Below are 11,103 nucleotides of genomic sequence, written 5' to 3'. Positions count from 1 at the left end.
ATTGAAATAGAAATATCTAACTTAATAATACTTCCTAAATAAGAACTAAGGATCCTAACACAGATAGAGAGCAACATGCTTAAATAGTATTATGCCATTAATGGTTGTACCCATTGTCACCAAATTTGGCGTTTTTTTGAAAAAAAAAACGCATTTAAAACCCGAGATATTGGCAAGGCGTCTTGTTCCAGTTTAAAACCTGGATTTTTTTTTTAAAAAAAATGCGTTTTAAACTTAAAAAACGTTTAAAACTCGAGATTTTGAAAATCTCCTATTTAAAATTTTAATCAAACATTTTTTAAAAAATAATAATCTAAAAGAAAATACGAGAAGAAAATTGGGGTTTGGAGTTTACCTTTTTGAAGAGTGGACGTTAGATTGACTTATTGAGACAGTTTTATTTTGCTTTGGACTATTAATAATTGGGAATTTTAAAATTATTAACTTATTTGTAGCACTTGATTATGTCATTATGGTTGGTAATTAATAGTATCTTATTTAGAGTCGTGTTTTGGTATTGAATCTAAAACTTATAGTATTTGGATGAGTAATGATAATTTGATACTTTCATTTATTTGAATTTTCTTTTATTTGTATTATTATTATTTTTATTTTATGTGTCTATTTTTTTTTTTACTCTTATAAAAAATCAAACTCCTTATCTATTATATTATTTATTATCGGTTTTTACCGTTTCTTTTACGTATTATACGTATTAAACCTATTTTACCGTTTTAAACCCATTTTTTATGCCCCACATTTTTTTACGATTTTTTTTCTGTTTTTTTTCCAAAACGTTCCGTTTAAAACACGCAAAAAACCATTGGAACCATGCAAAGTAGGTGATTGCTTGGTTCATGGAATCATTGATACGATGAAAGAACCACGCAAAGAACGTTTTGACGACAAATTTTGTGTGAATATGGCGTTTGGTGTACAACCGAAGTACCGTGGGCCTTTAATGGGCTTATAAGAAAAGAATATGGACCAACTTGCACCTTAATATAATAATGGACTTAAGAAAAAAAAATTCAAGACACTGGATGAAACTTCTGGTACAAGCTTTTGAAGGAACTGAAACGGTGAAACCAACAATGACTTGTCGTCTTGTCCTAACTCCAAACGAACAAACTCAGTCCTAACTCCTAAACCAATAAGGCAACCAAGTTTGGGTAGGATTCGGAAACAAGCGTCTATATATATATATAAGGTTTCTGTAACCAAACTATCTTTCAAGTGTCAAACCCTAAACCCCTCATATCAATCTCTTTTCGATCCAAACAATGAAAGAGTCGTCTCATTATAATAAGAAGCGTTTTAATACGAAGTTTAGTTCTTTCCGGTCCCAGAAACAAGATCAGCATATCATTGTTATGAGACATGGTGATCGTTTAGACTGTGCAGAACCACTTTGGGGATTAACAGCAGAACGACCATGGGATCCACCTTTGTCCGACGTAGGAAAAGCTAGAGCATTCTCCATAGGAAAACAGTTCAAGGACAATCTTTCAGTACCAATCCACAGAGTAATCGTATCGCCTTTCTTGCGTTGCGTACAAACGGCTTCACAGATTGTATCAGCACTATCTACTGTCGACGATAACCCAAACTCCATGCACATGGATAATGAGGTCAAGGTGACGATCGAGTATGGATTGTGTGAGGTTTATAATAGAAGAAACTTGCCTAGGGCTCCTAAGAAAGGGAAAGGAGTCGGATTTAATGTCTCGGAGCTTGAAGCTATGTTCCCAGATGGGACAGTGGAAAGAATGGAACCTATATACAAGAAGTTGCCACATTGGAAAGAGCGAACTGAGTCTGCAAAGCTTAGATATGCAAGGGTTATTCGGTCGTTAGCAAAGAGGTTTCCATTAGAAAACTTGCTGATCGTTTCGCATAAGATGGGGGTCAAGGAAGCTGTTTCTTCATTCATGAAAGACAAGTATGTTTACGAAGTAGGTTATTGTGGGTATTCACACTTAAAAAGGCGAATCTTTTATTGTCCTAGAAAGTATCTTATTACAGGAGTCTATGAGGTGACTACCAAAAGTGGGGAGTCTGGTATTAAATTTTGCCCGCTCATTGACAAGGCCCTATATGTATGATATATGATGTGTTCTTGTTTTTGTGCAGATAAATTGTATGATATGCTATGACGTCCCAAATTCTTTGGCAATTGGCATCCCATCCGACTGCTCTGGATTACAAAAGAATTGAAACAATTTCCTCGAGCTTGTAAAGTTGTAAATGCTAACAATTTTTCAAAGATTATTATATGGTTCTTACTTCTTAAGAAATTTTAATACAATTCTAATGGTTAGTTTCACATAATACACTGTTTTTTCCATTCAATGTTTATACTTTATACTGTTAAAAGTGCAGAATATATCAGTGAGCCATACCAACATATAGATGCTCTTTTCTGGCGTTGTTGACTTACTTGCGAGTGATGGAGACTCTTGTTCATTGCTGGAAAATTTGAGGTAACAACAAAAGGTGTGAAATCTGGTATGGTGTTTAATACTGCCTGTTGAGTGCCTGCTAAGTAACACGTTTGTGAGGCATAACATGGTGCATTCCATTTCCTCAGTTTGTACCACAGACTAGAAAATACTGCTCTTAACAATGGTGTTCATATAACTATATTGTAGACGGTATGCATTTGTGAATTGGGATGAAACATAGCTGTTGTTACTCAAAATTTAGCATACGTTTATTTTAGCCTGTCTCGTCATTGTGAATTGTATTAGTTTAGTGAATTAGGTTGGATAATCTAAGCCGTGTGAATTGACACTAGGGCGTGTCTTGTCTAGAAAATCACTTTCGCATATTTTGTGTGTAATTCACAATTAAGGTCAGAAAATGTGCCCATAATTTTAGTTTAAATCTCTGTAACCCCCTAAATGTATGCCACAAGTCATTTTGCATCCGCTATTAAGCTTGGGAGCCAGAGTATTCTGATATGTACTAGGTATGCATGCATGGTCTAATGATTACCCTCATATCCAACGTGTATGCAATTGCCATGTAGATCAGGATACAGTCCATCGAGGATGAATTACACACATGAATGATGGTTGTTGTTAGCATCAAACGTACCTCAGTACTTGTCTTAATTGGTACCGGACATTGGAAGCCAGGACTTGAGAAGAAAATGTGCGGAACTATTTTGTGAATTACGGGACGGGGAATTCCCTCTTATGTTCCATGCAAATAGGATAAAGGGTTATGAGTTGTTTGGTCTTATGAAATGTATTATTTTGGGAGCATATCAGTGTTGCTGGATGTTAGATAAGTTCATTTGTGTTGGCATGTGTGAAAATTTTGGTCGGTATTGAATTTGTGTAGACATTGATGGAGCCAAAGAAAATTCTCAAGCAAAGAGCGTCAGGTCGAAATGCAAATCACACTTGTCGCGCTAGTGAGGTTCGTACTCTGTAGGTCTTGTCCAAATCTATGTGACTCTATATGGATTTTTAATTGGGATGTTAATAAGGATGAAATTCAATTCTTGCTATAGCTAGAAAGGCTGGAATCAGATTTCCTCGACGTCGCTGGTGCAGACCTTGGGGTTATGTGACGTAGAAGTTCACCAGTGGAGGACTAACGTCTTTGAAGTTCAAAGTCCTGAGAGTAAAAATCTGTAAGTAAATACTGTTTATTAGTAGGTACTATCTTGTTTTGAAGTTTAGGACAAGGTAGGTGAAGATGTAAGTCCTTGTTTAAAGTTAAGCATCTCTATTGTAACTAATCAGATATAATATTGCAAAGGAGAAGGTCTTATACTCTTATCTGAAACTCTGGATATCTCTTATAGCTTGATGATGTCTGTGGTTTAATCAAGTGAATCTTGTGTCAGAATCTTTTACGAGCTCTTCAAATCATAGTTATGCTTTTAATAAATATGGCCATGCTTTTGATTCACATCAGATAGGGTTATTCTTCACGTAATTACTCTGCTTTTCACAGATCCATCGGTAGAAATTCATTTCACTTGACTTACTTGCTTGTTACTGAAACTAGCTATCACACAAAGAAAATCTGGTAGTAGTAGTCTCTGTTATCGTTATAGGAAAAATGTCTATTTTGCTTTGCACTGAGACATCATAACCATGACAATAAAACATCATAAACATTCGCCATTTGGCACTCTGGCCGGGTATATCATCAGGGCTCAAATGTGATTGTGAAGGTAATTCAGGTTTTGAATAGGTCTGGTAAGGCTCCAGATTTGGATAGGTCTTGTAAAGTCGAGGCTGAAGTGTTTACTTTGGGTTCTGGGAGTTGGAGAAGGGATAGAAAATGTCCCAGATACTACTCCAGATTTGATTTGATGTATCAATGAAGAGGGTTCATGAGATTATTCAGCTAAGTAACGGTGAGCTTTTGATGATTAATAGCAATCAAAATCTTGGTCATTATGACACTTGAAAAAATACTTCTAGGTCTATTACGATGATAACTATGGACAAATCACTCAGTGTTTTCGTCAACCATTTATCGAGTTGGGAGCTTCTTTTCACCCAAGAACATTGGCAACCACTAAAGAGGTAACTATATCTCCTTTTATTAGGTCAATTCTTGCATCTCTCTTATTTGATAATGACCTTTAAACTGTTGTAGTTCAATTGTTGCATCTCCCTTATTTGATAATGACTTTCACACTGTTGTAGTATACATTCATTTATGCGATTTTTTCTGAGAGAATACTTTATAGACTTTGATCCTATTTTGGTTGTTTTTCAGAAACGTCATTGAATTATTACTATCTTAGAAAGTTACATTACATTAAACCTCCATGATTATTGGTTAAATAGGAAGCCTTCAAAATTTATCTGTTTTTCCCCTCTTGTAAGATCCTATTTGGTTATGGTGGTGATGGTAATTTGGAAGACTGGGGAAGTGGTAGTTCCAATTTCATGTGCTTATTTTGTTGTCGTTGTCCATAGGCACACTGGCCGCTACAAATTACCATTTTACTCCTTTAGGCATAGGCCTCCATTCAAGAACCCCTTCAATTAGCAGAGGTACATGATGCACTATGATGATAATTGTTCCCCCAAGAACAGAACAGTTTAGATATATATACAATGAATGGTTGAGATACTATATCATACTTTTCCATCCTGCATATGTATACGAAACCAGTCATACAAAACGTACTGAATGATTTAATTACCCATTTTCTTTATTTTAGAGTCATATTCAGTCCTGCTGTGTGACTTATGCTAAAAGAATATGTACCATAGGTTACTTATTTGTTCTGTGTGACTTAATTGCCTTTCCATGTGACTTAATCCCCTTTCTCGTACTTGTTATTCTCAACCTACGGTGTGGTATTCTAAAATTATCTATGGTGTAGATAATTGCTGATGCAAAAGAGGGAGAGGGAGAAAAGGAGAGAACCAAAGTTACTCCTGTTAGGCTGAGAGTGGAATTAGTTAATTAGTAAATAGGGTAGCTTTAGAAATTTTCTGTGGATAAAAGTTGTTATAGTGTCAAAGGCGGATTCTGGGCCAAGATCTTAAGTTGCAAATTTATTTGTCATCCATATCGGTTAATTGTTTTGATTTTTCTAAATCTAATTAAAATACCCATAGTATCCAACCTTGCATATCGGTGGATTCTATTGTATTCCACAGGCACCACCATAACATGGTCATGTGCTGGCCTCCGTATTCATGGATGTTGATGTTGGTCAATCTCTCAGCCTGGAATATGAGACACCTTTAATCTAGTCCCTTAGATATATATCCTGCCGATGATGTTGCATTTAGAATTACAAACTGTAAGTCTGTACGTTGTTAAGATACAAAGTTCAAGTGACATAATTCAGAGAGTTTGCAAGTTATTTACCCACTAAATCTTGAGAGCCTTTTTGGTTTCTTTACAGTATTGGTCTTGCTACTTATGGTGACAGTTAAGTGCCTTTTGGTAAGATACTATTCTGTTGCACATTCCACAAGGCACAAGTTGCAATAACTTGGATGTTTATACGCTTCATTTGGTTCTTGTTTGGTGCAGGCATCAATGCAATAAAACTTCTGTAATATCGACAGCAAATTTTCAAGAAATTTGTGTTGGATGTGTATCCGTAGGTAACATATTGAAGTTTAAATTCCTCAAATGGTCTACTTCAACCTATTTTCAAGAACTCCATATTGGTTACATGGATACATATCGTTGTGGATGCGCCATATGGACATGTTGAAGGCAATATACCTCATTTTGGTAGTTCGTTCCTACTCCTGTCAGCTACAAATACACGTCCCCATGTCAATGTCACTTTGGAAACATATTTGCCTCCTTTTCCTCTCAAACTCAATGTTAACACTTTATAAGTTAGTTTTTCAGCTGTGGAGGTGCGTATTATTCCTGATCTTATTCTCTAATTTATACACATCGAAAGGTGTAGTTTGCAGACTTTTTTTTATTTGTATCCTAAAACTGTCACTAAAAGAGGCATATACCCGTAGGTTACATTGGCTAACCAATTAGCTTCTTATCTCGTTTATACTTAACAACTGCAGCTGTTTATCTAATTGATGCTTGTTTTATTTTTTTTAGCAGTAAGTGGAGCATTGGAGCTATTCTGATGAATGATGAATATGTTCTAGTTGCAGCATGGAAATAGATTCTGGCGTGGGGCAGTGAAGATGCTTGCTATGTATGTATGTTGATTGAACTGTGGTGTGAAGGTAGTCCGTATGTCTCTATTGGCAACCCACAGCATGAATCAATGAAGGCAGTCCGTTGTTGGAATGCATGATACAACTCTAGGTACTCCACCTTCAAGCAGTGAGTTCAACACCACAAATAAAGTCAATTTTTACAATTTGCAAACTGAGGTTCAAGCTAAAACTAGCTCTAGCAAATGTTCTGTGTGGGGGACCCAATTGGCTAATAAGCTAAAATTTCACGAAATTCTGTTGGAATTATTAAATTGAGAGTTAGTACTTGTTGTTAGATCTCAAATTAAGAGAGGCGGTTGGAATTAGTAATTTTAGATTTAGCTATTTTGGTTAAATTAGAGTTGTATGTTAATTAATTAGAAAGTTGTGTGATTAGCAAATATGAGTTGCTATTAGGAACCAAGTTGATATTTAGTAAGAAAAAAATTCCAGGGAAAGAGTAATAAAGTTATCAGTGTGAAACGCAACGCACAAAAAATTGAAGTAGTTATGCAATATCGGCCAAAATCTAATATGAACAAAATATAGCATCTTGAAATCTAAGAAGTTACCTAGAGCAGTACCTTTTAATAAAATATTCAACCATGGTCTTCCTATACTCCTTTGATATCCATATACGAGGTTTCTTTCCTCCAGAATCACTGGATTTAGCTGAGGCAAATGTTTGCCCCACCCATCGTACCTTTACAGCAAAGGGTCAACACTCAATCCTACCAAAAAAAGACATCTTCTAGCTAATCAACCCAAACAAGCACACATAAAGAACCTAACGTTGTAACTTATTAGCATTTATCAGGATTGGACTTCAATGTTGTTTAATTGGGTGTAAAGATTTTGATGTATATTTGTGTTTTTTTACTACTCCAATTGGGTTTAACAGATTATTATTCGTGTTAAGTTATAATCTAGAGTTTTTTTTTTTTTTTTTTTCAATTGGTTACGGGGTTAGGCAGACCCCAACCTATATTAACTTTGAAACCTTTGGTACATGGTGCCTCTTGCATCATCATCCATCATTTTTTATAGTTTAGCATCAAGAGGGTGATTGATATACATAAAAACTACATAATTGATATTACATAGTTTTGACAAGTAATCTGCTAGCTTGTTACATTATTCCCTGTATGTGTGATGTATACTGAATTTCTCCAGTCGGCTGATGAGGAGGGTAATGGATGCGAGAAGTGTAAAGCCCTGAATTATTATTAAGGGTAAATTAGTAAAAGACACTTGAACCTTAGGGGCGATTACGTACTTGGCTAGTCGGATATACAGTTAGTCTGACGTAACATAAATTTATTTAACACCGACTGGAAAAAACCAAGTTAGTTCAGGAAAACCTCTCGAAAAATTCTAAGGTTTCATATAACTGGCTACTTAGAATATTCAAAAATCGAAAAGAAGATAAATAATACGTGATAAAATAATTCGATACCGGGTAAATTCGTGTGCGCATAATTAAATACTTGCATAGTGAATAAGAGTCTGTCGCATGTAAACCGGAAACTTTAAAAACTGGACAAGTCATTCGACGACAGCGTCGTAATTTCGGTATCGCGTACGCAAACTTAGGCGTTGAATGTGAGAGCGGGGGATTCAAAACCTTGTTGGAGGCTAAATTACAAGGTAAGGGGTAAGACGGTCATTTAGCAAAGAAATTAGAAATCGCACAAAACCAAAAATCGCACAGAACCAAATCGCACCCAAATTTTTCCCCAATTTCGCAACCACTTAAACCCTAAGAGAGAGAGAGTCAATTCGCCCAAATTCAATCGATCCAAACCCAAAATTCAAACACCCAATCCCTAGAAACACTAAACTGAAGTGGGAGAATTCGAATCTCTTTGAAATTCCAACGTAGCGAAATCACAGCAAAAGGTGAGTTTAGTTTCGTTTCAAATAATTATTTAGACTCGATTTAGATAGCTTGGGATTGTATTGATGGAATTAATTGAATTGGGGGTGATGTACTTCGGCAGTAGCTCGTTTGGAGAAGATAGAGTGGATCGAAATTTGTGGGCAGAAGGCTAAGGAGCTATTCTACTGAGTTGGTAAGGATTACTGTATATTCAATCTATTTTAGAGAATTGATGTTAGTTCTAGGCTTTGTTAAGATCATGTTGAATTATGATTAAGGAGAAAGAACATGCACTTGATTTTGATTAATAGATTAAGGTGAAGTGAAGAGTGGAATTTGTTTGTAGTTAGAGTTGGGGGAAAATCGTAATCGTTAGTGGAATTGATAGATATGAGTAGTGTGGGCATAAAGGCCTGTAGAGACTGTCGAATAACGCTAGAAATGGCCTCAGTAGCCACCGCCGATGAGTTAGAAGAAAACATTTACTGAGACCAAATTCGTAGCGTTGAGATTCTTCTCGGCTTAAGTTAGATAAGAGTTCTCGTTAGTATAAATTCTAATGACCAACGTGTATATATGATGTTATAGGAGTAAATACGAGTGGATTCGGTTAAGTGGGCTCGATTCGGTTAAGTGGGCTTGAGGAGAACGGAGCTTGCTAAGGTAGGAATCTACATACCAATATCTACTCCGTTTATTTTCATGCATGATTTTAGTTGTTAAAAATGATAAGAGATAGTTTACGTATCAACCATGCATGTATATATGGTATTCATGTTTTGCATTGTATTTTTCCGCGATATAAACTAAATATACGGATAGCTTTCGTGTGAAATGGTTTTGTGAAATATGGGTAATTGGGATGGTTTTCTTTCGTTAAAAGATAAAATTTGGTTTTGGGAAGGGTTCTCGTCTCTTGTCTTAGTAAGGAGACAGAGAGATGGATTTTGTATGCGGGTAAGAATTACCCGGTTGTTTGTAACTATGTGTGAGGTTCTGGATTGTTCCACGGATGGTTCGTTGTTATTTACGATGATTCGCCGTTTGGGAATCATCGCTTGTCATTTACTATGACTAGCCCGTATGGGAGTCATCGGTTGTATTACTCGATTGTGGGAAATCTAGGAACCCACACATACTAAATCAACCGTTTTAAAAAGAAAACTAACTATGTAATTATAGTATTTTGAAATAACCGGTAATACGAATATATAATACTATTCGTATCACGAGGGGATTTGGAAAAGAACTAGTGAATTCCTATACAAAAGGAACTGTGTCGCATTTTCGGAGACGGCAGTTCGCTCTAGGATCCCAACTATGGTGTACACCTTTTGAGGTGGTGGGCCATCTTTAAAGGGATGCATCACAGGATGGAGTCCAGGAATTCTTTTTCTACATTTCTAGATAACCATATTTGTATGTGTCACGCTGTATGGTGCTTAGCTTGTGTGAGGTTACATGCTATCTCAATAAGGTTTAGACGCGAGGAGTGAGAGTTTAGTCCACTCCTGGATGTGTGTCAGGATCCTGAGCAGTCTGCAGTCGTCGAACGGTTGACCACCGTAAGTTAGGTGACAGCCCATATGGGGATCGTGGTCACAAGGCCCACCTGAGCCCTAAAAGCTTTGGGGATTGTGTGTGTACAAACACAACAACGGCATTTTAGCTCCCTGCCGGTAAAATCAGGAAAACAACGGTGTATGGTTCACACTGGAAAGTACTGAACCGAGATATGCCTGTGACTGGGGCTGAGTACCAATCGTACCCTCACCATTCTAATAGGATGCAGCGGCCACAATAGTTGTATGATGATTGTGAAAAACTATATTTTGAATATTAACGAAGCATGTCTAAATGATTTCTACTAGTTAGTGATGTATTATATAGTCACGATATTTAGATATTATTATGGAAACCCTGAATGTTTTAAATGTTTTCTATAAGTAGACTATTTATTGGTTATGTGTGTTTCTACTGGGCATAGTTGTTTTGCTCATCCTATATTAACATTTCAGCCGATCCAGTTGCAGAGGAGACTTTCCCTACCACCGAGGATGATGGTTATAAGGAGTTTGGTGGTTTCCCTTATGCTTGACGAGGGACAGAGTCGAGTGATTTTGGTTGTATAAAGAGAGACTAGTTTCTTTTGTTGTATATATAGAGAGTTAGGTCATTTTGATGTAATAATTGATGTATTTAGCAACGGTTCTCCTTGTTTTGTAGATATACAGTCATATCCCTGTAGTGTCTAAAGTTAAGAGTAGTATATATGGTTGTTGGATATATATATGGTTGGAAGGATGAATTATGCGATGTCCAGGTGTTATGACAGGTTTTTTGTATACGAAATGTCGATTAAACAAAGGAAATTCTGCCAAAATTTCGTTAGAATTGGGATAGCGATCGCCTCGAGATTCATTTTTGCGTCCTCGGGATGTGTGTTGGGTCTCGGGGCGTGACAGAACGTGGTATCAGAGCGTCTACTATTAGATCCGTCTGGGAGTTGTAGTGGGGGACTCGGTCGCGACGCGTTTCAGAAATTTTAGTTGG

At 36.5% G+C, this 11,103-nt stretch overlaps 1 protein-coding gene across 1 annotated transcript; it reads left to right on the top strand.

Moving 5' to 3' along the window:
• The first annotated feature begins 1,283 nt into the window (after positions 1-1,283).
• On the top strand, positions 1,284-2,217 carry LOC147482565 (uncharacterized). Its single transcript, XM_086579346.1, has 2 exons — positions 1,284-2,036; positions 2,134-2,217. The coding sequence occupies exons 1-2, from the start codon at positions 1,284-1,286 to the stop codon at positions 2,215-2,217; spliced, it is 837 nt and encodes a 278-aa protein (XP_086435472.1).
• Positions 2,218-11,103: the final 8,886 nt, after the last annotated feature.

Source organism: Coptis chinensis, chromosome 8 (assembly GCF_015680905.1).
Source record: "Coptis chinensis isolate HL-2020 chromosome 8, ASM1568090v1, whole genome shotgun sequence".
Classification (NCBI taxonomy): Eukaryota; Viridiplantae; Streptophyta; class Magnoliopsida; order Ranunculales; family Ranunculaceae; genus Coptis; species Coptis chinensis.
The sequence above is the reverse complement of the archived record's forward strand: the minus strand, read 5'-3'. Positions and strand labels throughout refer to the sequence as shown.

Coding starts and splice junctions, on each gene's coding strand:
- LOC147482565 (XM_086579346.1), top strand. CDS start 1,284: ATGAAAGAGTCGTCTCATTATAATAAGAAGCGTTTTAATACGAAGTTT. Junction 2,037..2,133: donor TTATTACAGGAGTCTATGAG/GTGACTACCAAA, acceptor GTTTTTGTGCAG/ATAAATTGTATGATATGCTA.